Source organism: Chaetodon auriga, chromosome 15, assembly GCF_051107435.1.
Source record: "Chaetodon auriga isolate fChaAug3 chromosome 15, fChaAug3.hap1, whole genome shotgun sequence".
Classification (NCBI taxonomy): domain Eukaryota; kingdom Metazoa; phylum Chordata; class Actinopteri; order Chaetodontiformes; family Chaetodontidae; genus Chaetodon; species Chaetodon auriga.
Window position 1 is genome coordinate 14,240,738 of NC_135088.1, and position 25,408 is coordinate 14,266,145.

At 44.0% G+C, this 25,408-nt stretch overlaps 1 protein-coding gene across 1 annotated transcript in view; it reads left to right on the forward strand.

The window, feature by feature from the left end:
• Nucleotides 1-24,818, forward strand: part of LOC143332715 (ephrin type-B receptor 4a-like) — a 35,799-nt gene extending 10,981 nt beyond the window's left edge. Inside the window, exons 2-17 of the mRNA XM_076750467.1 lie at nt 6,995-7,065; nt 8,997-9,278; nt 11,219-11,609; nt 13,923-14,075; nt 16,045-16,380; nt 16,465-16,589; nt 17,205-17,370; nt 17,721-17,820; nt 19,380-19,444; nt 19,604-19,717; nt 20,098-20,345; nt 20,463-20,678; nt 20,876-21,025; nt 21,305-21,498; nt 21,974-22,132; nt 22,413-24,818. Of these exons, the coding sequence (XP_076606582.1) occupies nt 6,995-7,065; nt 8,997-9,278; nt 11,219-11,609; nt 13,923-14,075; nt 16,045-16,380; nt 16,465-16,589; nt 17,205-17,370; nt 17,721-17,820; nt 19,380-19,444; nt 19,604-19,717; nt 20,098-20,345; nt 20,463-20,678; nt 20,876-21,025; nt 21,305-21,498; nt 21,974-22,132; nt 22,413-22,521 (2,879 nt within the window). The 3' untranslated portion in view covers nt 22,522-24,818. The remainder of the gene's footprint in view (nt 1-6,994; nt 7,066-8,996; nt 9,279-11,218; nt 11,610-13,922; nt 14,076-16,044; nt 16,381-16,464; nt 16,590-17,204; nt 17,371-17,720; nt 17,821-19,379; nt 19,445-19,603; nt 19,718-20,097; nt 20,346-20,462; nt 20,679-20,875; nt 21,026-21,304; nt 21,499-21,973; nt 22,133-22,412) is intronic.
• Nucleotides 24,819-25,408: the final 590 nt, after the last annotated feature.

Sequence of the window (25,408 nt, forward strand, 5' to 3'; positions counted from 1 at the left end):
AAAAAACTGGCCCACATATACCTGCACGTGTCGTCGGCTGATTAATCAGGCCAATAACTGTCATTTGGTGGTAATCGGTATCAGCCCATGCCTGCACTCACCAGGCCGATTAAACAAAACGTGTCGGCAGGCAGGTCAAAGACGACGCGCGTCTTTTAATGTTGTTGTGGAAATAGCACGTCGGTGTTAAATAAATGATCATTGGGACCAAAAGCAAAGAGATGCTGCTGGGTGCCGCTGTGTACACAAACATTGTTTATGTATATTTTTATTTATTCATGTACGTTTACATAGTTTCATTTTCCCTCAGAAACGAGGAGATGCTGGTGATAAATGCTGTAGTTTAGTGCTCGTAGAGCTGTTATAGCTGTCAGCTGATAAAAGCCGCTGACTGATGGGCTGTCCAGTGTGAACTCTGAGACTGGTCAGGGTAAAACACACTGGAAAGGACGTTCGGTCTGCCTACTAACCTGAATAGTTACTGTTAAAATTAAAATATTTATGCACACATACTTGCACTCAGACCTGGAGTGCTTTGACAATGAACCCACTGCCTTGTATCAGCATGCTAGTTGGCTCACCACAGCCAGTCAAGCTCATGCAGCGTCACTGCTCCGCTGTATGGCAGCATTACGGTTTCCCCTTTAGTCCCAGTGAAAACGAACAACGACCGGCATCGAGCTGCGTGTTAGCATTGCTCAGCTGAAGTCGAGTTTGTCTGTGCAAACACCAAACACGTCATGTACGACAGCATCACTCAAATATGTCAGCTGAGACGGAAACAGAGTGGAAGGTGAGTCCTCCTCCTCCTCCTCCTCCTCCTCGCGGCGCTCAGGCAGCCTCTCACTGCAGATTCAGACCACAGCAGTAACGGATGCTTCAGGAGCGTTTATCTCTGTGGATATGTGACCATAGTCTGTCTAAAGAATACACAATGACCGTGTAAACTCAAGCCAAACAGTCAGAGGTCAGACCTGTTCTTCGTCCTCAGTGCTTTGGGTCAGTCGGTTTCAATCACAGCAGAACATCTTTGGTTTCTGTCCAGTATGAAGCTTCCTCTCTAACTAGGTCACACCCTGTCCTGGGACAGAGACCAGCCACAATACCTATTGACATTCGTCCCAGAAGAGGACAAAGAGCGTCAAGCATTAACACCTTTTCTTCATCTCACCTTCGCTCCTTTCGTCTCACTTCTCCATGACACGTACTTAAAGTAGCTGAGCTCATCCACAGGAGGCTTTTGTCAACCAGTGGACGAGGGGTTAAACAGCCCGGGTCGCTGCGCATGTGAATGATGTGCATGTTGGCGGCCGGCCGCCACCAGACCAGGAGACAGGAAGTGGACAGGAACTACAGGAAGCTGAGGTCTAATCTCACTAGACACAACTCTGTCAAAGACACACACACATGCACGTTGTGTGTGCATGAGTTTCATGTGCGCACATTAAATGTAGACTGACAAAAACAGCGCTGGAAAGACACCAGACCGAGACAACCTCATTCATTGTACCTGTAGTTAGCCATGTAGCATTAGCCTGATGTGGAAAAGACTGATCGTAATATGGAGAGAAAATTACCAAAATGAAAGATTTTTTTTAAAGGAAAAGTTCATAATTCACCTTTTTTTGCTAGATTTATAGAAGTTAGAGAATGCCACTCGTGTGTATAATGAATATGAAGTTTCTGCTAGCAGCTGGTTTGCTTAGCTTAGCACAAATGCTGGAAACAGAGGAAAACTGGTAGCTTGGATGTACGGACAGGCCAAGCCTAACTGTTCTCCTCACTTCCCAGTCTTTGTGCTAAGCTAAGCAAACATGAGAGTGGCATCAATCTTCTCATCTAACACTTTGCAAAAAAGCAAATAAGCCAAATTCCCAAACTGCTAAACTATTCCTTTAATTTTAATGTGAAGCATGGAGGCATCAAACTGCGCAAAGCACCAGAACATCCCATAAGCATGTCTGATTTCAGGGTACGGGCTTTGAAAAATTTAAAACATGTGCTCGCAGTATCCCCTGAAACACACACAGGTTTTGAGTTACGCCTGGAGGACGGTAACTCTCCTATCGAGAAATGACTTCACTCCTGCTAGAATCAGGACAAACCTTCATACGGAGCATGAAAGAGAGCAGCTTTAGGTCCCAAACCACCAAACAGATATTGTGCAAACAGATGCAATTCGTTTCATGATTTATTTCACATTTGCCTTTTGTATTTGTTTAATAACTTATGAAAGTAAAGGTGAGCTGTTATCAGCCTGGCCGCGTGTTAAAACAGACATTGAGAGCTCCATGACTTCGCTGCATACACACGTCTAATTTTTATACATTTGCCATCCGTAAATCACAAACCCTCTAACGTCTCTTCCCCTTCTTTCATTGCCTCTTTTCCACTATCCCTGTTCTTCCCCTCTGTCTCCATTTCTCTAGGTGTTTGAGGGTAATTGGCACTCTGTTTCTTTAATTAAAATGAGGTCTAATTGTAGCCGAAGCAGGGCAAATGTTCATAGGCCTATAATTTCCCTATCACACTCCAGAGCCGTACAGAGAGCGGATAATGGGGAGGGAAAGAGCGCCCGGGAAAGAAATGACCACAGAAAGTGAAGAATTGTCAACGCGAGAGCAAATGGGCCCTGATGTCGAACTTGAGATCGGTTGTCTGAGGCGTGAAGACAGCTGTATAGAACATGAGCGTGTAATATTTGCTGTATGGCCCCCCCTTTGTGAAAAGCACCGGGTCGAGTTTTACATTTCAAAAGAAACCTGTGTACAACACCCTCTATTGTTGTCGGCCTTTCATACAGAAAACGTAATACCTTCCCGCTGCCTGTTTTTCTGACATGTATCTCAGATCACCTCCTTCAGACCTGCTCCTCTGTGTCTTTAAAAGGCTTCATTTTTTTACTACCTTTAAAAACATTTAGCATGTAACATATTCCATAATTGTCCTTCCAAGGCTCAGTCCTGGTCCTCTCGCCAGCGCCGGCATCAGTTTAGTCTTCTCTAGTGTCTCCTAATGTCGACGATTGTACTGTAATTACTGTACAATTGTTTGTTTTGGGTGTTAAATACGGCCAGATGACGAATTTTCATTGTTCCTACATTTTTCTAGCACTGGGGGCAATTTTCCGGCGGTGGGTGGCCGCCGCCGCTGTAAGAATGTAGGGGAAACGCCAGCTTCCTCCAACTGGGCTTAAGTCTGAGTCTGCTCCAGTGAAAGGCAAGGCCGTGCATGCACATAACAGAAACACTCACGCATCCTGTCTCATAAACCTTAATGATAGAGCACGATAAACAGTGATTACTATGCTTGGGGGGGGGTGGTGTTTCTTTCCCAGTCCTTTAAAAAAAAAAAATCTCCATATGAAACAGAGGCAGGTGTGCATATGGAAGGTGGAGATGGGGCACTCTCCAAACAGGAGCCAGAGTCTTATGAAGGTGTTGTTTTAAATTAAGCTGGAGTGAACTGGAGGTAGACTAAATGCGGGGAAAGCACCTTCCTGAACTCTGTCATCCAATTATCCTCCTCATCCACCTCCGTCCTCTTTATTTTTTTTTTTTTTTCTCCTCTGCTCTCTGCAGACTTTCCTTTCTCCCTCTTTATCGCCTCAGATTGTTGTTCTAAAGCTGGTGGGCTTGTGCGGTTTTGAAGTGGAGGAGGGTGAGAAGCATGTATGCCTGTGTTTCCTTGCAGGGCGTGTGCACAGAGAGAGTAAAAATGAGCAGATTGTGAAGGAGAAGCGGGGAATACAGGGGGAGAAGTCATTGATTAAAAGTCGCATTTACCTCTCAGTGTGATAGAATGACAGACCTGCTGCATATGCAACCCGGAGAATTACTGGTGTCAAGTCGGTGCTTTCATACGCCGCGCATGAGACGGGTCACCCAGATGATGGGAACGAGAAAATGACACTAAAGTGGGATGCAATAAGAAAGATTTGAGTCATTTGTCTGTACGGCATTTAGAAGGGGATCCAGAAGGGGGTGAAGTCAGTATTTGTGTGTGTGTGTGTGTGTGGGTGAGGGTTCACCGAGGAAATGTGCTAAATTAGCAGGAGCGTGATTGAGTGATCGTTGAAATCATTACGGCAAAACGAGGAGCTAAAGAGTCAGATATTCTGGAGATGACACGAGCTGTTTTTCCACTTGTTCTGCCACTGTTCGTTATTGCATATTAAAGTGTGTGGCAGTCAGACATGTTTTTTTAATCTGAAGGAGGAACAGCAGCGGGGCAGAGGAGGATATATTTATTTAATACAGTTATCAAAGCAATCTGCGGTATTACTGTTCTACCCGGTTAATTCATCCTGCTAATGTAGCGGAATGTGGGATGTAGGATGATTCGTTGGAAAAGTGAGGGGAAATTAACAAGTTATCACCTACATCAAGCACAGCGGAACGAGAAGCTGATTTACCGTGAACTATGTGCTTTGGATGTCCGCGTATCCCTTTATGTTGAGTTTTAAGTGCCAAGTGCAGCGATGGAAGGGCTAAAAACAGAGCGCAGAGTCTGAGCTGAAGAGACCACACAGTGTCTAACGTTCATTAGTGCTAAACAGCAGAGGCGTAGCACAAGTTTCTGGACCCTGTACGAAGGCACTCTCTGTGGACCCCTCCCCGCATCCAGGGCTATTTATTCTTGTATCTTTGCCCTCTTCCCATGAGGGCCCTGCATACTCAGTCTCCCCCCACCCCCACCCCCTCCCCGCCCGCCCGCCCGGTCCTGCGCCCCTGCTAATCAGTGGCGTCTGTCTGTGTGTGGACGGCTCCAGCTGTAACATTTCATCTCAGCAGAGACAGCGAGCCGCATTCTGACTTGCATCACACATGTGTTTCTTTTTTTCGTTTTTCAAGCCTTCATGTGTATTTCATTGGGATGTGGGCTGGTAAGTGGTAAATGTGATTGCCTCTCACTTTACAGAGGATCACAGAGATTAGTGACTGTAGGCGTTGCAGTTATTTTTGTAAAATACTACAAGTGTTGGTGCCGAACAGTGTTATGCAGAATATATTCATAGAGCACACGGAGACCCTGACAGGCTTCATATCTGCATAATGTTCTGGAGAAAATCTTTCCTCCCGTGTGCAGCGCTGCACTGGAAACAGAGTATAATCATCAGCAGTTGCATCACTGAGCAGACAATCAAAGTAACTTGACACTGATATTAGAATTACACTGGATGAAGAAGCCGTCAAACTATGGGCAGGGTGACAAAATGTATGAGATGCAGTTCATTTTCTTTCATTTAAGGCTGCCTCTGATCATTATTTTTATATTGGACTCATTTATTTATTTTTTCATATATATTTATATATCATGAAAACTCAGGAAACTCTCCCCTTTGAGAAGCTGGAACACTGGCCTAAATCTTAAAATCGAGAAACTTTGGGACAGCCAATGGCAAACATACTTTTCATAACAATTAATTATATTGCTGAAAATGTAAGCCGGTATTATTGGAGTTTGACCAATAGAAGAAGTGTTTTTGAAGAGGTACAGGGTCACCAAACCTAAATAAACACAGATGGACTCACCGAATGTGTTCATAAAATTGATCATTTGATTTTGATGGGCACACGTTGAAGCACTCACAGGTGGAAACAGCACATTTGAAGCAGTTCAGAAAAAGAAAACGTAGGATTCAGAGTGAAGCACGTTGCACGTCCATTTTTTATGAACGTATTGTAACAAGTTTGACCTTTTCAAGCCATTTGCATTTGAGTTCAAATCGATAGCGTGTGATGGAAAAACCGACTAATACTTGAATAAACACATAGAAAGCAGAATTGGGGGGAAAACAAAACAATAAGAAAACATTAGGAAAAGATGTTTTTTCAATGCAGTGTGTGTATGTGTGTGTGTGTGTGTGTGTGTGTGTATAGAGTGTGCATTCGTGGGGTTATGGGATGTTAGACTTTACTGTTGAGTCTTATACTGGGAGCCTAATTTAAGAAAACGTCTTGATCACCCCAACGATAAAGTCAGTCTATTTCCTCCAGCATCCATTTTCATGCAGCCGCTCCCCTCGATCATGGCACTCAGGAGGAGAGCCGCATTAAATCCTGTTTATTGGTAAAACCAAACTGCCTCACCTTTGAGATGAGCTTCTGTGGGGCTCTAAAAGCCAGTCTGTTACAGAAACCTCGTCCCATCGGTATAAACACTAGTCACAATTCAGCAGAGACAATCATCAAAGACAGCTTGGGGGGGGGGGGCATGCACGCACATCCAAACCAAAGAGGGCAGGTAAGTGAGCAAATCACCAGATCAACAAATAAACAGCTCGCACACTGCAGGACTCCAGTGTCTGCTTATTTATTGCCCTAAATAAATAGTGCAATAAATAAATGAAAAAAAAAAGGATGTCCTCACATGAAAAGAAGTCCCTTCACCCTCCTTCACCCTCACCTGACTCCACGTCAAGTTACGTGGCGTTCAGGTCGTACACTTTATTGGGACACTGAATCATCGCCGAGCAGCTGAGATTGTGTGCGCGCTGGCAGGCTGCCCCTCGAAAGATTACAAAAAATCAATTCCATTGTAATCACAGATTGCAACTGGGAGGGCTTAAATCTTTATAGACGCGTGTCTCTGTATCTGTGTACGTCGGGCTGATTCTCTCGTTCCAGCGACTTGTCCCTACAAAGGCGGCGGACTCTTTTCACCAGGTTCGGCGTGAGCGTTGGCATGCCATTAAAAAAAAAAAAAAAAAAAAAGGGGGGGGGGGGGGGGTAAAAACAAACATGACAGGAAAGACAATTTTCGGCTGCTGGGAATGTTCCTGTAGATGTAATTGACTGGTGAAACTCTTCTCCCCTAATCCCAGTATAAGCCATAGCTGATACTTGGCAGAGAGCTGGGGAATGGAAATATGTTCACTCTGTGATTTTAAATTCACTTATGTGTTTCTCTGAATGTAAATGAGCCTCATCTGTGTCGTTTTTCTATTCCCCGCTGTGACTGACACCATGTTTTTCTTCTGTCATCCTCACAGAGGTCCTGATGAACACTAAGACGGAGACCTCTGATCTCAAATGGACCGTCTTCTCCAACGCCAAACCCGAGGTACGTTCGTAACCCCGGCCTCGACGTGTTATCTGTATTGCTAACACGGACCGTGTGGTGACGGGGGATTTTTGGCTTCCAGCTGTTCCTTTGTTTCTTTGGCTATAAAGGAGTTCCTTATATGGCAGGTAACTGACAGAATAAAGGGAACGCCAGAGTGAATGTGGGATTCAAAGTATATTGGAAGCAGATGCTTTGATATAGCCCATCAACCTTGGAGTTGAAGTCACTGGCTGCCCACAAATTCGAATGCTGCAGCCAGAAAAAGACATATTTGTAATTTGATCAACTGAGGGCTGGTTGCTAGGATATTTTTGCCAGCAGCGTCAGTGACCAAAACTGCTCAACTCGCTGATGTCTCAGAAGGAAGACAGTTACAGCGACGCTGGCAAGCAGATTTCTGGAACCGGACGGAGAAACTCAACAAATGCGTCTGTGCTTTTGACGCTGCAGAGCGAAGCAGGCCGACTGTCTCGAAATAGTTTGCGCAGGCACTGCCGTCTGGAGCGGTTTATCAAGAGCTCCACATTGTCTGGATTGTGTGGGTTTTTTTTAACATAAACTTACTTCTAAAAAGGGTATTAACCAGCGATTGAGCTAATAATGACAGGCAACAGTGGGGAGGTGCAGCGAGCTGTCTGCATCAGAAAGTACAGATAATGAAAAGCTTCATGTATGGATTATTTATTTTTAGCTTTAAAGGATTATGATGCACTCATAGTCGATATTTGTGTCAAGTTCCAACCCTGTCAGATAGAAATTCTGGCTCCTCAGTCTGAAAAATACTTACACATCATTGCCAGGTGTTGCTTTAACTTTTCATGAGGAGACCAAATAAAGCGAATACTCCTGTTCAACCTCCAGTGTAATCATTTCATTATAGCACTATTTAAGAGATTTTTACAGTGTATGTTCAGGTGAAACGTCTGTGGCCCATATGACTCGCAGTATTTATGGTGCAGAAATATACAGTACGTCAGTATATTTGCACATCTCTCAATTTTGCTCTGAAAACGCATTTTGAACGATTGCTTCAAATGATTTTCGTCAAATCCAGATGAGCCCTGTGGGATGTTTTGTGCATCTGCATCACGGAAAACATTTTGTTCGCAGAAACGTGTGCTGCCAAAGTCCGGAGTATTTATTTTTGGGGGGATTAAAAGGGAAATTCTCCCCTCAAGAGATTCAAACCTGGCTCTCAGTGCTCTGCTGCACTGTAATTCATTCAGACCAGCATTCTGCCTCACTCAACACATCATCTGCAAATGGATTTTTAAAGATTTACATATTTACATAACTGAATTTCTGAGCCTCAAGTTCAGCAAATCTGCTCAATTCTGCCCCGAGTATGTTAATTTCTTGCTTGTTCCCCGCTCTTGGGAACACAGTGATGGTGAACATGTTTGCTGTTGACTCTGAAGTCAAACATTAAAGCCTTTTTCAGTTGCGTTTGGCTCCCCAGCAAATGTAGATTTCTGTGAAGGGGTTTCAATTCATACATATTTGTGATATCCTGTCTGTTTTCTTGTATTTTAGTCTAACAGCATGTGTGAGGGGTGAGCGCTGTCTGTCTGGGATGCTCTGTGTAGCAGTGTGCTCTGTTTGACAAGTGAGACTTGTATTCCCACTTGCTGGGCTGCAGCTCAGCAGGAGGAATGATTTAACAACCCAGATTCAAATTTGGGCTGGATCATAATCCACTGAAGACCAGAGCCACTGACAGGTGCACTACAGCAGAGGGCCAGCTAAGAACTGCAGTGTTGGTATGATGAGTAGGACTTTTAATGTGACCGATTAGATGAAGACCCAGGTGAAAGTCTTTACCGGAGAATTAAATACTGACGGCTCGCAAGAATGTTCACAAGTTTTCTGGGTCAGATGTCATTTTAAGTGGCAAACTGACAACCCTTTGTTCTCCTCTTGGCTCTCAGTGGGAGGAAGTAAGCGGTTTAGACGAGGAGAACAACAGCGTGAGGACCTATGAGATATGTCAGATTGACAGCGCATCCAGCCATTGGCTGCGCAGCGGCTTCATCCCGCGTCTAGGAGCGTCGCAGGTTTACGTGGAGCTGCGCTTCACCATGATGGAGTGTTCATCCAGCAGCACCCACCACCGCAGCTGCAAGGAGACCTTTAACCTCTACTACTACCAGGCAGACTCCAACGAGGCCACGTCCACTTACCCGCCCTGGATGGAGAACCCGTACACCAAGGTACGCCCACCCCCACCCTCCGCTCGTTGCTGTGGGATTTACCGTCATTATTATTAAAGGAGAAACTTTTAACAGGGCTGCAACTAATGATTGTTTCCATTATCGATTCATTTGCAGATTATTTTCTCAATTAATTGATAAGCCTTAGTCTATTTATTTAAAAAATAATGCTTTTCACAGTTTCATAGGTCCCACAGTGATGCCTTTCATTTGCTTCTTTTACCAGACCAGCAGTCCACAGTGTAAAGTCAGTCATTTAGATATGAGGCTGAAATCATGAAATGTTTGAAAATCGACGGAAACGATTGATTGAAATACAGTCAAATCAATGACAATCAATACATTTTCTGTCAACGGAGTAATTGATTAATCAACTATATGTTGCTAACTAATTATCATGTCATCCAGGTTCTTTTGGATTGAGCTTGAATCTTGAATCTTCTTCTTCTTGAATCTTTTAACAGGAAGCCTGTGTTACAAACTGGGGATGTGGAGTTTATGAGGCAGGGAGGGCCCAATGAAGAAAGTTATTGAAGTGTAGAATCCAGCTTGTTTTTTTGGGGTTTTTTTTTTTGTTTTACCTATACAGGGGACCAACAGTGTGAATATTTTGGCCTCTGCTACCTACCATTCTCTAAAGAAATCGTCTCTTCTGCAGTATTAAATCACTAAAATACCATTTGAATGCGTTCAGGAAAAAACCCGTAAAGTATTCAGCATTCAGATATCTGCATATGAATGTAGAATCTGAAGGCAGGAGACGAGATTCTGGTATCAGAAGCGTTCTGGTCTCTGTTTTCTGTTAGTAGTCCGAGTAGTGTTGACCAATCACGTTTCAGTGAGCTCTGGATGCATACAGAGAAACAGTCCACGTGGAGATCAAAAGAGGCAGAACGCATTGACCAAAACACAATCTCCAAACCCATCGGCGATCATCTGACAACCATTTATCCTTTTCTTATCTGTTTTTGTGTGTCTGCATTCGTATGCAGGTATCTGTTTATAGAGATTAGCTGAAATGTTGAGTTGTTGTTAAGTTCGAAAGTCTTGGTACTAATCAGGCTGTAAACAGTGACCGGTGCACGGAAGAGGAAGTTTTGGCCTGGATGTCCGCTGGCTTCACCGGATACCCCAAAAACATTGGCCATCGGAGGCTAAATCGTTGTCAGACGATGGCCGATGGGTTCCGAGAGTGCAATATCAGTGAAGTTCTCCCAAGCAAGAACGCTCCAAAGCATACCAAAGTTTTTAGATCGACTTCTAATACGCAGCTGGTTTCCATTCGATTCTTTGTAGTTACGAAATCAGCTTGCAGAGACGCACAGGTTGCTTCATTTATTTATTTCAGTTACGTTATCGTCTCGCGTGACAGAGGAGTGTTTTGCAAAGTCGTCTCATCGGTGCATTCAGTTTGTTTCACAACCTCCGTGTTTGTTTATTGTTATCTTCCAGGTTTCATTTCCAAACACAGCTTCGTAGTGCAGCACTTTCCTGCATCTCATTGCCAAACCTCAGATGTTGTAGCGTCCTTGAACACACCATTGAAAAAGAGGTTTAAAAAAAAAAAAAAAAAAGCCGCCTGCTCCTCGACTTCATTATCACTTAATAATGTAACATTGACAGAAAAATAAAAGTGATGAAATGTTGGCTGTGATGAATTACCTTTCTCCCAAGCACGTTTCAAGCCCCTACAAGTTGAGGTTCAAAGCGTACTGTAACAAATGGGAAACAATGGCTGCCAGGAAGGTAGTAAATCAATCTAAAATCACAGCGGTATGCCTTGGAAAATGTTTAGTAATGTAAAACATATGTGATGTCTACTTAATGGGCTAAAATAGCTAAAACATGCACAACCAGCAGTCTGGTCCTTTTTAAGGGTGAATCTTTTGTGTTGGAATGTGGCCATTACAGGAGGTCTTTTCTCCCTCTTCCTGTCCTAGGTGGACACAGTGGCTGCAGACTTTCTGCTGAGGAAGGACGGGGAACGGAAATTCAACGTGAAGACCTTAAGGCTGGGCCCTTTGTCCAAGAGAGGCTTCTACTTGGCTTTTCAGGCTCAGGGCGCCTGCATGGCCCTGCTGTCTGTCAGGGTGTTTTTCAAGAAGTGCCCTCCCCTGGTCAGTGCTCTTTCCTCCTTCTCTGAGACTGTCCCCCGTACTCTGGTGCAAGAGGCACAGGGTGTGTGTGTGGAGCACGCCGCCCAGCAGGGGCCCCGACCTCGGCCGCCGAAGCTCTTCTGCGGGGAAGACGGCCAGTGGGTGGGCCAGCCGACGACCTCCTGCGCCTGTCTGCCGGGATTTGAGCCCGCTGAAGGACACACAAGATGCACAGGTAAGAGGGTTAGGCCACATGTACAAGTATGTATATAGACTACACCCACATAGTGTAGGCAGCAGAGCAGGCAGACTAAACAAGAAAACAATGGTAAGACAAGGGCGGGGTTCACCGAGGGTCAGAGCGTTGGAGAGGAAGTGAGAGGCAGAGGAACTTAATGAGGCAGGGGAGCGGCGGTGACACGGAGGGGACGGAGAGAGGTCAGGTGGTGCAGCACTTATCTCAGAGAGGAAGAGCAGGGTCAAAAGCTTACCGCTGTGACAGCGCTTGGTTCAGCTAACATGGAGGGAGCACAAGAGCACCGGAGAGGTGAAGGGAGCGAGAGTCGGGGGAGCGCTCGAGGTAAAGATCATATCACTTTGAGAACATCAAAGCAAAGCAGACAAAAAAAGAAGCAAGAAGCAGGATGATTCTCTCAGGAGCTGTGCAGCGGCTCCGTCTAATGAGTCCAATTAACAAGCCTCGTGCATGAGCACACACCCCCCCCCCACGAGCTCGCTCGCACACACACACACACGCATGCCGCACCACACCAGCGCGGATAAATGTTGAGCACCAAACACAAAGAAAGGCAAGAGGAAACGCTAGATTTTCTCAAGAAAACGTGTGGTTGCATCTGTCTGTGTTTGGAGGTAGGATTCAGTTTGATCTCTGTGGGAGGTATAATGATTTTTCATAACAAAAAATCTTTTCCGACATTTCGCTTCTGGTGAGGTGAGGTTGACATTTCCAGCGTTCTGTCACTGAAGAGAGCTGTGAGGAAAAAACACTCACCAGACCATAAAGGGAAATTGCCTTAATAGCGAGACTGAAGTGTTAATTTGCTTCATCGGGCCGTCATTTCAGAAAATGAAATCGACGTCTGGCTGGATTAATTTAGCCGCTCTGCCATTGTCTCCCATACACAATGCATATATTTTCTGGGTCAAACAGAACCCTTTAATGTAAAACTTCGGAATCCCTTCAAGTGGATTTAGTGTTATAGATGAGCACGATTACAATATGTAAACCACATCTTTGAAATGAAGCTCTCGCAGACTATAAATACTGCTACATGGGAGGGGTGTGTTTCCCCATGTGCCAGCTTACAAATGTTATATAATGCAACCCTGCTTCTCAAAAAGTCGACACTGTAAAATGTAAAAAAAAAAAAAAAAAAAAAAAAAGAAGCAGAATTTCAAAGCTTGCTAATCCTTTTTGACACATATCAATGTTCATATTTGAAGGTTGAATAGTGTTTTGATAGTGTTGTTTATTCCAGGCCTTTGATAAACATTCATGCAGTTGAAGTACTTGTAGCAATTGTCAGGAAGAGTCATTTGTGATGTGTTATGGGAAAAAAAGAGCATAAAAACTCTCAGCTTAGTTTCATAATCCTGTTTTATGAAAAACGCTTGCGATAGATTCATAAAGTATATCTCTAAACTACCTAAAACAGGGGAGACATGCAGCAATACAGCTTTCACATGCGGGAAATTGGATCAGCCAGACTGTGTTGACCCTTCAAAACAAGCCAGTTTTGACTGAAACAGTGCTGCACTTGGTGTGAAAGTTTATTATTTTGTTCTTCTCAGTCAGCGGTGTGTGGAGTTAGAAGGTCTGTCACACATTCACGTGTAGAACAAGTGTCTGTGTGTTTAGTCTGGTGTGTATTGAGGAGAATGGGCTCAGTTGAGGGCTGCAACTAATGCCTTTTATCAACTTACATGTATATTTATTGTTTTGTACATTTTATTGAAAGTTTAGTCTATGAAATGGCAGTGATACCATTACAATGGTATAAAATAGAGAAAAGCTGTAAATCGTCACATTTGTGAAGCAAAATTGTCGTCAGTTGATTTTCTGCCACTCGACTAATCCGTTCAGACTCAATTCACTATATCTATAGTGCCATGGTGCTTTCTTTTGTTTTGGTGAGGAGACTTGGAACATGATTCGGATCAATAAGCAGAGGCAGTTCTCTGTACGAGGTTCCACATGTTTGCTCTCGCTGTTCAGATCCGGTCAGATGAATTCAATGATAAGCAGAGTGTCAGTGACAGACAGGTCCACTCGCTAAATTGGCTATTACTGCCAGATTCATTACTGTGATTGTCTCCAGTTTATGCCCCTCGTTACATGGTTCTGTCTGTCAATCTGCAACCATCTGGCACGTAAGTACCCTGAAAAAAGAAACAGAAATGTATTTGCAAATTCAGCGTGACCCCAGGTCTGTCTGGAACACAGTGGGTGTGAATATTTTGTGCAGTGTCCAGAAGCAGAACTGCTGATAATTTGCCTTCATTTGATTTCCCCTATCGTCCTCCGCAGCCTGTCCTGTGGGTCAGTTCAAGTCGGGCACAGAGGGGCAGTGCACAGGCTGTCCAGGATTCAGCCACGCCACCATCAGGGGGGCGTCAGTGTGTGCCTGTCGGTCTGGATACCTTCGTGCAGAGTCCGACCCTCCCGACACCCCGTGCACTAGTAAGTATGCAGAGCACAGTATTTCCAGTATGCACGAATCTGCATGCTCACTTCCCTCTTTGCTTCCCCCACCACTTTGTTTTTACCGTCTCTGCTGCTATTTCTCTTTTCCTCTGGTGTCATTTAGCCAAACTCCTCTAATCTGTCTTTGTGCCCATTGTTCCACTGCTGGCCATTGAGATGCGTGTCTTTTGTGACAGGCTGTTGGGGGGTAGGGCTCGCACTCCAAAGTGGAGTAGACATTGATGGTCTCAAGTGACACCTCCAATGCGGATTCAGGAATTTCAATTCAGCCACATGTTGCTTGTGTGAATTGGAGGGACCCTTTAATGAGGTGCACCCTCGTGGACTGGCCATAAAGAGGATGTGAAACAATGTGAAAGTGCAAGGCTGTTGACATTTCCTGTTCTCTGCAGGTGTGACATCAATACCAACTAGAATTTACCGCCAACACTTTTATTATTACTGATGACTTTAATAGCAAAAGCGTTATCTTAATTATGAATCTCTTTATTAAGCAATTCCTATTATACATTCTGTCACTGTACTGAATTGTCTGAGCAACTCTGCACATCACTTATGTTTTCGATTTGTTTGCCAAATTGCAAACCAGGCGTGTCATCTGTAAATCATGCTGCCTTTGTCCCCTGGAAAATGAGCATTTTTACATAACTGTGACAGCCTTGGTGATTTTAATAAAGTGGATTCTGATTGTTAAGCCATAAGAAATGTCGTGTCTAAAAATCCTCATTCCCGAACGTTGAATTCAGGATTCATTGGCACCCAGATTTTCTGTGCCCCACTTGGGTTTCCAATGAGAAGACTATTAGCACTTAAGTTAGCTGCAGGCTCAGTGACAAAGCTCTGTCTCCTTGGCAGGAACAGAAACACATTCACAGTGGCTGAGTGGTATTGCTGTTTAGTTATGCTTGGCTTGAGGCGATAGCTATCTTCTTACAATTTTCAGACGGTGATCATTATCATCCAGTTTTAGACAAATGTAATTGCACCAGTTAAAATTCTGCAACACATATGCTCCTGCTGCGACACGAAGCCACTGCAGGATCATTCTTCTGCTTCGTGACTACATGTGCAGACTGAATAAAATGTCTTCCACGTACGCGGAAAAAATCTGAACAAATGGCCTGTGTGGGTCATGGAGAGGTAAAGCAGCAGTAAAATCACACAGCAGAGATTATGATTTGAGTTGATAGAGAAATTTTATACGCTATGATTGCATCAGGGCTAAGCGATACCTACATATTAAAATATGATGACATTTTTGCCCGAATAATGTGGCAATACGTGGAGGATGACTGCTGGTGCTTCTAAAGGTATGCAGTCACAACAAAAAATGGAAAAATCATCGCATGTAATGTTGTTATAATGACTGCTGAATTAATCTAACGTGTTTAGAAAATAGCAACAGCTGGGCCTGACAGTAATGCTGCTGTTCGACATTTAAAGGAATAGTTTGACATTTTTGGAAACAGACGTATTTGCTTTTGTTAGAGTATGATGAGAAAACCAGTTCCATGGTAATGTCTGTATGGTAAATGAGAAGCTCCAGCCAGCAGACGGTTCGGTTAGCTTAGCATAGAGACTGGAAACATGGGGCTAGCCTGGCTCCATCTCAAGCTAATATAATGCACCTACCTTTACCTTCAGATCACTAATGAACATGTTATATCATGTTTATTAAATCTGTACAGAAAAAAGGCACAGAGGCAAGCTGTTTCTAGTCTTAATGCTAAGCTAAGCTAACTGGCTTCTTGCTGTAACTTCATATTTACCGTACAGACACGAGAGTGGTATCAGTCTACTCGTCTAATTCTCAGGAAGAAAGCAAATTTGAGTATTTTCCAAAAAATTTAAGCAGGGTGACTTGGTCTTACAGGGGTTTGAAGGACAGTGTCAAATGGAGTAAGTCAGTTTAACTTTGGGATTTTTTTTCTTTTTGTTAATTTAGGACCTCCCTCAGCTCCGCGCAGCATCGTCACCCAGATCAACGACTCCACGGTCAGCTTGGAGTGGAACGAGCCTCTGGACAACGGCGGCAGAACAGACATGAGCTACTCTATTCGGTGCTCTGTGTGCAGGTCACCCAACGGGCCGTGCTTCTCCTGCGGAGACAGCGTGAGCTACAGACCCGCGCAGCACGGCCTGCTGGGTCGTAAGTTGGAGTTGTGGGGCCTGCTGCCCCACACCACATACACCTTCACAATCCAGGCGCTCAACGGGGTATCTCAGGTCAGCGGCAAGGACCCAGCCAGCGAAACTGTCAACATCACCACGAGCCATGACGGTAAGAGGCAGAGAGGCAGAGGTAGAAAGCTATGAATAGTCAGAATATCCTGTGGTATTTATAATTCTTCTGCCATCTGTGCAGTGCCATCGCTGGTGTCTGTGATTCGGAAGAGTGACTCCACAGAGAGCAGTCTGACTCTGCACTGGTCAGTCCCAGCTCAGCCTCACTACACCATCCTGCAGTACCAGCTCCGCTACTGTGAGAAGGTGAGAGCTCCCAGACAGCATCTCTCCACTGTCTGCCTCAAAGGTCACATACTGTTCAGGTTGCGTGGCTTTATTGTACTGTAGCTCGGGATTAGAGAACTCACGATAGAAGAAATGTAAACAGAGGGTGGTGGCTTAGTGGTTAATGTGGCTTTGCTCAGTCCAAAAACATGTAGGTCAAGCCAACTGAAACCCAAATTACCTGTAGGTCGTCTCGCCAAACAATTATGGTTCTCATAATTGACAATGTAGGCGATATATTGCACAATATCATCTCAAGGCGCGGCCATCTGAGTTCAGAGATTAAGACTTTGAGAAAGAGTACGTGGTACAACTGTTGAGGCAGAATACAGTACTCATGGGCGTGTACTCGACTGACTCAGAAGCATCATCATATAGCTGAGACATAAAACGCTTTGTGTGAACGAAAACAATGTCAGAACGTAGGTATCCCTCCAGTATATCAGTCAACATGCCTCTGATTAACACTCTGCAATTAATGCACTGTGATTTATATGGAATTAAATTGTAGGACATGTGAATTCCCATGATGACCCATTAGTGGCTTTGAAGTGCTCACTTCCACTCCGGCTAACTCGTGTTTTCACACGTTAGGAGCGGCGCAGCGAAGATCAGTGCCACTACACAGAGAGCAACCGGAACCAGGCGGTGCTGACAGACCTCCGCAGGGCCACGCAGTACGAAGTGCAGGTCCGGGCGCGCACCATGGCCGGCTATGGCAGCTTCAGTCCTGCAGCCATCTTCCGCACGCTTCCTGATGGTAAGAAAAGGCCCCCGTTTTCTTGAAGAGTTTCACACACATTACTGTTTTTTTTTTTTTCCTCTCTCTCTTTCTTTCGCACATTTTTGTAATTTCCATTGGGAAGGTTTTTCAGATTCTTTCCTGCACAATAGTCGCAGCACACTTTCTTGTTATGAATTTATTGCCCGTGTCCTTGCATTAAGTCAGTGTCCTTGTATTGAGCCTCTTTAATATTAAAAATTCCTGTCATGTTCTTTCTTGCCATTCTCATACTTTTCTATACTAGCAATGGAAACCTCCTTGTCATGATTTCTGTCATTATATTATTCAAACTCTCTCTCCTTTTCTTTCACCTCCGTCTCTTTCAGGACAAGACTCTGCCTCCCAGTTCTTGGTACCCGGCATCCTTATCGCTGTCGGGATGCTGCTGCTTGTCACTTTCGTCTTTGTGGCTGCCTACTGCATACGGTGAGAACAGGGGAAAGAGGCAGAGAAAAAGATTGGGAAGCTGACAGAATAACAGGAAACAGAAAAAAGGGGGGAAATCGAAAACCAATAACAGCCGTGACCCCAATTTTACAGTTTTGCACCGCTTTGTTCTTTTGTTTGTACAAATCATATCTTATCAGCGGTGGATTTGCACTCTGTTACCCACACCGTTTTTTTTCCGTGTGAGGCAGCTCAGACACAAAGCAATGCTCATGATGCCTTTTGCTTACACAGCTAAAAGTTATCCTGCTCATTAGAAGGTTTTCCTTAGGCTTCATCGTTTGAGTAAATAGTGTTGGATGCCATCAGAAGGAGAAAGAGAGGGAATGTGTGTCTGTATGTGTGTGTGTGTGTGTGTGTGTGTGCGCACGCGTCCTCATACTTGCTACATAGTAAGAGCACAGAACAAGTTTTTAACCAACAGAGTGAGGACATTTTAGCCGGTGCTTACATCTTCAAAGGGTTGTTTGAAGGTTAGGTTTAGGGGTTAGGCATTTAGTTGTGGTGGTTAAGGTGAAGATAAGAGGCTAGGGAATGCAGTGAGGGTCCTTGCAAGGATAGAAGTGCAAGCTTGTGTGTGTGCCTGTGTGTGTGTGTGTGTGTGAGAGAGAGAGAGAGTGAGATTGAGAGAGATGACGATAGAGGTAGAGGGCAGGGAGAGACAGGATGCAGGCGTCCCAACCCTGTTTCCACAGGACAGGAGAACAATAGCTGTGACCTTGTGACACACACACGCACACACTAACACACAAACACACACACACAAACTAGTGGCTGAGGCCCAGATCTGCCACTAACCGAGGGTGGTGCATTATTGCTATTTTAGTCTTATGAGGTGGGAGAGGGAGAGAAATGGAGGAAGGCAGGGATCCAGTAGCTACAGGGTTGCTCCAGTCTTGCAGGGATGAGTTTGCGCCAGCAGAATTATAATGGAGCAGCTTGTGTCAAAGAGCACAACCATCGTGGCTGGCTCAGGTATTCCTCATTACCACAAGTCATCATGTGTTGTGCGTCTGAGATCGCAGAGGGTTGTTTAAGAATAACAAAAAGCCTTTTTTTTCTCAGCCAGGCAGAGTTTTTGTGTTGAAAACATAATAAAATGACGGCTGTGTTTTTGGGCCAGAGAGTTTCCGTCAAGGCACCGTATCTCTGTTGACTAGAAGATATTGGTCTGTAGCTGAACTGAACCTGAACTGAACCTTTGAATGCATGGAGTCGGCCAAGATAGCAGAGTATTCCCCACGAGGATCAATAAATTATCATATTTCTCTATGCTTGCTTGCACCCTAGTCATACAATCTGTGATTTTTGGCTAATCTTTGCTTTTTTTAGAGCTTGTTTTTTCGTCAAAGAGGTTTGTTATTGTACTGTTATTGCGTCTGTGCAGTCAACATTGTAAGACCCATCGATTTGCATCACAGTAGGCTGATAAAGCATCAGGAAAGCTTGCCAAAAAATTCATCTATCATCCACTCTTCAGATAACTGCACTGCCGTCCTAATCTTATTTTATTTATCTGGATCTCTTTGTGCCTGCAGCAGACACAGCCGAGTAAAGGATCCAGAACTGAGCGACAAAAACAACCAGTACCTTGTTGGCCAAGGTAACGGATCAAGGACACACACGCTAAACCGCAGCTTTGATTTACAACTCATTCACGTCAAGAAAATCATTTTTAATGTGACCAAGCTCATTGCTGCTCGTAGCTCTCTGACATTTCTTCTTTTCCTTTCCCACGACTCTGTTTGTCTTTCTCCTTCAGGGGTGAAGGTTTATATTGACCCCTTCACCTATGAGGACCCTAACGAGGCAGTGCGAGAATTTGCCAAGGAAATTGATGTTTCCTTTGTCAAGATTGAGGAGGTTATCGGTGCCGGTAAGCCCCTGCTTTTCCCATTATTCACAAATGTGTAAGCTTTGTATTGGCTCCGTGGAGACTGATTCTTTTTGTGATTGTCCTCTTTCAAAATAACATTATTAAAAACACTAATTTAATAAGTTAAATTGATTCTTTGACATTTAACATTTAACCAATGTATTCTTCTTTATCAGACAGAATTCAATATTGCCACATTAATAAAGCAATTACCTGATAAATAAGTTAGCAGTATTACCAGCGCTTTTTGAAACCAAAGGGCACCACTAGCTGCAAGCGGGCTTTAGGTTTGGAGGAGACAGCTGTCAAACCCCCCTATGTGGTAAACACCTGTAAAAGAAAACGGCCCTAATGTGTGTTTACTTGTCTGTGTGCTGCAGGAGAGTTTGGGGAGGTGTGTCGAGGACGGCTGAAGATCCCAGGCAAAAAAGAAAACTACGTAGCAATTAAGACACTAAAGGGAGGCTACACTGAGAAACAGAGACGGGACTTCCTGTCTGAAGCGTCAATCATGGGCCAGTTCCAGCACCCCAACATCATCCACCTGGAGGGGATCATCACAGCCAGCTGTCCAGTCATGATCCTCACAGAGTTTATGGAGAACGGAGCTCTGGACTCTTTCCTGCGGGTCAGTGTGACAAAGGGAACGCACACTCTGAGACGCACCGTCGCTTCTCTCACAGACTGAAACACACCAATACTTCGCTCTTTCTCCAACCAACAACTGTTTTTTCCCCCTTCGCAGCTGAATGACAGTCAGTTCACACCCATCCAGCTGGTGGGGATGCTGCGCGGCATCGCCTCTGGCATGAAGTACCTGGCAGAGATGAGCTACGTCCACCGAGACCTGGCTGCCCGCAACATCCTGATCAACAGCAACCTGGTGTGCAAGGTGTCCGACTTCGGCTTGTCACGCTTCCTGCAGGAGAACTCCTCTGACCCGACCTACACCAGCTCCCTGGTGAGATGACAGCCCTCTTCAAATAATGAAACTTTAAGTTTCTCTCCAGTATTTCTGCTTGTCAGGATTCAGAATATTAATTCACAAAAGCTAAAAATCACATTTGTGCATCCAAAGACCACTTCACTGTCTTTATAAGACATAAGATCATGTTTATGTGAAGTTTTGCAGAGCTCAGTGTCTTCTTTTCTGTGCAGGGAGGTAAGATCCCAATCCGCTGGACGGCACCAGAGGCGATAGCCTTCAGAAAGTTTACTTCAGCCTCAGATGTGTGGAGCTATGGCATTGTCATGTGGGAGGTCATGTCTTTTGGAGAGAGACCATACTGGGACATGAGCAACCAGGATGTAAGTTAAATTTAAAAAAAAAAAAAAAAAAACATTTTGACAATGACTGTTAAGGTTTTGTCAGGCACAGCATGAAGCTGAGTACAATTTAATATTTGATTCCTAAAAAAAAAGAATAGGTGAACTTTTCAGGCAATCGATGAAGTGTTGGAATAGTAGCTGAATCAGAATCGTTTTGTTTATTTTTCCCTCCTGTTCGTACCCTCCAAGCAACTCAAAATGGATTTAAACACTGTTAAGTTAATGTATTAGTTTGAATCTAATTTTTCTTCCTATCAGGTAATCAATGCCATTGAGCAGGACTACCGGCTGCCCCCACCCCCTGACTGCCCCACCCACCTGCACCAGCTGATGCTAGACTGCTGGCAGAAGGACCGCTCGGCACGCCCTCGCTTCGCGGACCTCGTCAGTGCTCTGGACAAGCTGATCCGCAACCCAGCATCGCTGAAAATAGTGGCTCAAGAAGGAGCAGGGTGAGTGTGCAGATGTGTTTGGGTGATTGACAGAAAACCTGCCCCAGTGAGATCACAATGGCAGCGAATATGCAGCTTAGGAATGAACAGAAACAGAGAAGCATGCCTGTCCTTTCATAAGGACACTCTAAATGGGCTTTTTTCATATCCATTTAGAGTTCTAACCGTCACAGGACAGACATTAGCCTCCTACTGTCCAGTCTTATGTACCACCTTAATGTCCTGCTGTGACCTGTCACCCTCTTGCTGTGCCCATTTCCCTTCCTCCACATTCTGCCTGTCAGCTGGTTGCATACAGCAAAGGACGCTCCACCCCTGACAAATCCCATTGTTTGTCCCTGTCAGTCACTCAGCCTCAGATTATACCTCTGCTTGTTGACTGGAATGTTGCTGCAGGATATATATAAGCGCCTCACTGTTGTTTTGATGACAGTGTGTGTAAGTTGTTCCTTTGTTTCTCCACTCTGTCCCCCAGGCCGTCCTACCCCCTGCTGGACCAGCGCGCACCTTTAGCCCTCTCGTCGTGTGCTTCAGTGGGGGAATGGCTGAGGGCCATTAAGATGGAGCGCTATGAAGACAGTTTCCTGCAGGCCGGCTTCAACTCAGTGGACCAACTGGCCCAGATCACCACTCAGTCAGTCCCTATCTCCACTTTTCTTATCTAAACTGATACTTATCTCTGGAGGAACATCTTCACTTTTCAATTCATACTTCCTGGCTACAATGTCAGAGAGCTAGCCCCGTAGCTTTTAGCAGTGACATTTGCAAACAGGCTAAGTTACTCTGTGAAAAGTTAGGACCATCATTTCCTGATGTACAGTTTTAATTTCAATTTAAGCATGAAAGCCCAGAGAGCAAAAATTTTGATGACTTCCCATCTAATTATTGATTTTTTTTTTTCATCTGTGTTTCAGGGATCTGCTGCATATGGGAGTGACTTTGGCCGGGCATCAGAGGAAAATCCTTTCCAGCATCCAGACAATGACCTTTAAGGACAAGAGCACTACAACTGTAACCTTCTAGCTCATCTGTCTCCCTACCTGGACACCAGCGCACAGGTGCAGCCGTGTCCTGAGAGCACTCGGGATCCTCTCCTGTGACCCACTTTGAACACAGACTCCAAGAGAGATTGGCAGAATTTATTAATCGGAAGAAAATTAGAAAAATAAATGACTGAAGCTGACTTTCCCATTGGGATGAGAGAGTCGCCCAGAGACAGAGTGAATCCCTGTCGCCTACAGCGACGAGGGGACAAAGATGATGTGCAGACTGACTCATTTTTACAGTTGGTGATCAGTGTTTTAATATCCATCCGAGGTTAGGACCCAATAAATGGCTAAACCAAGAGGAGAGACAGATCAGAGTTTACAAGTTTCTGTAGTATCGTGTCATGAAAACTGGCAGTGGACTGGTTTGTTGTCAAAATAAAAAGTCAAGTCACCAAAGGAGACAAAAAGAAATGCCAGTTCCAATCAAAGGATTTCACAGTTTTCTTATTGTTGTGTAATTATGAATGAGAACTGCTTTCACCCTGGGTGTCTCGCATTAAATCCATCCGGATTAGTAAACAGACACCTTTCACATGAAGACTGATCATTTTAGCTGTTGGATTTTTCTTTTTTCTTTTTTTTGCCTCCATTTGATTTCAACATTACCTCCTCTTTACTCAGGTGTGATGTGTAATGCAGACTTTGGGACTTTGGAGAGCGCTGTACTCGACCTTATCAAACTTCTGTCATCTTCCCCAGTCTGGCTCTCCCCTCACCAGCTCCATGTGTGAGGAGAAGAGAGGCACGGAGACATATCAGCACTTTTGTCATTACAGAGTGAATTGTAATCTTCAACAACTCCATGTGTGACTGGTTAGTTCTACTGCCTTTGTTTCTGCTGGCAGCTCGGTTTTATTTTTGTCAGACTGAATAAGGACCAAGTGGACTCAGAGACCAGAGAATACTGTAGAACTGGTTTTCTTTGTAGAAATTTACCAAGGAAGCTACCTGGCCTGAAACTTGCTTTTCTTGATACAAGTGATACATTTTTAATTCTCTTATTCTGAGTTCTCCATTTTCCAGTGCCATTCAGTCATCTTTGTGGACTTAAATGCCAATTTTATAAAGCAACAATCTCTCTTGAGTGACTCTTGTCTCATTTAATTGTACCTTAAAGGTTTACTTTGACATTTTGAAGTTCAGTGTATTTTCCTTCTTTGGATGCTGGTTGTGTGGTCAGTAAAGTGTTTCTGCTTCTGCCCCAAAGCTACACAAAGATACTTAAATATCATTTTAGATTGAAAACAATATGCAGCTACCAGTTAACATATTAGCTTGTACCCAGTAGTATCCATTGAATTCAGAATGGAATGCTACCTAGTGAGCTGCTGTTTGATTAGCGCAGCCCCCAACCCCCCTCTCATTTTAATTAAATGCATTGTTTTCCTTCATCAGATGCTGATTGTGAAGTGGCAAGTCATCTCAGCTTTTTTATCAAAGCTACACAGAAATTATATCTGAACATTCTTAACATTTAGGATTCAAAACAATGTACAGCTACCAGCTAAGCTAACAGGCTAGCTTGCAGCCGGCACTATCCATTGGTTTCATGGTTGGAATGCGAACAACCCTATTGAGGTGATGTTTGGTTAGCAGAACAGTCCCACTTCATGTTTTAAGTTTAATGTTATTTTCCTTCATCGGATGCAGGTTGCGCTGTTTTTCATCCCAAAGCTACACAAAAATAGTTAACATTTGACATGGAAAACAAGACGCAGCTACCAGCTAACATGCTAGCTGGTAACCAGTAGTATCCACTGGATTCAGGATGGAATGCTAATTGCTGAGCTGCTGTTTGACTTGCAGAGCAGCCCCCCCTCACACTTTAATTAAGTGTGTTATTTTCCTTCATCAGATGCTGGCTGTTTAGTTGGTAAAATGTTTCTGCTTTTGCCCCGAAGCTACACAGAAAAAGTTTCTTGACAGTCTTGAGATTTAGCATAAAAAAAACAATGCACAGCTAACAGGCTATCATGTAGCCCCTAGTGTCCATTGTTTTCAGGGCAGAATGCTAATAATGCTGTTGAGCTGCTGTTTAATTAAAAGAGCAGCCCCCTCTGATATTCATGTATCCCATCACTCTTCTCTGTGCATCATAAAATTGTTTATGCTCTCTGCATAAACATGAAGTGTAATATTATTGTATGATAGCCTGTTACACACTGTCAAGAGGAATGTGCTTTTTTTTTTTTTTTTTTTTGGTTTTGTTTTGTTTTGCTTTTTTTAAATTTGTATATTGTTTGTACATTTGTAATGTATGTTGAAATACCGAAAAGCAATAAAAAAAAAAAAAGTTTAATCATGAACAAAAGAGCGGCCCCCTCATGTTTTAAGTTTAAGATGTCATTTCTTTCATCAGATGCTGATTGTGGAGTCTGTAAAAGGTTTCTAGTTTTGCTCCAATGCTACACAAAATGACTTCTCAACATTTAGCATAGAAAGCAAGACACATCTGCTAGCTAACAGGCTAGTTTGGAGCTAGTAGTATCCATTGGTTTCAGGGTGGAATGCTAATAACGCCGTCAAGCTGCTGTTTGATGAGCAGAGTTCCCCCTGACCGTTATTACATGAGCTTGTTGAAGAGGAATAACAGGCTGGAATTCAAAAAGCCAATGTGTTGCTCAGAGACGTTGCATCTGTTGAAGGATAATACCAACCTTTTTGACATTTTAGGTCGTGTATAATTTTCCCCTGGTAGTTCTCAGACCTGCAGTGAATCAGGAAAATGAAGCTTAAAGAGCTACTATAATGGGCTCAAACAGCTATTCTGAATACAAAATACATGGCAGGCTATTACTTTTTCTAAATGGTTTTAGCTCTGTGCCACAGTGCACTTTTATGAAAGACTTTCCTCCCCATGA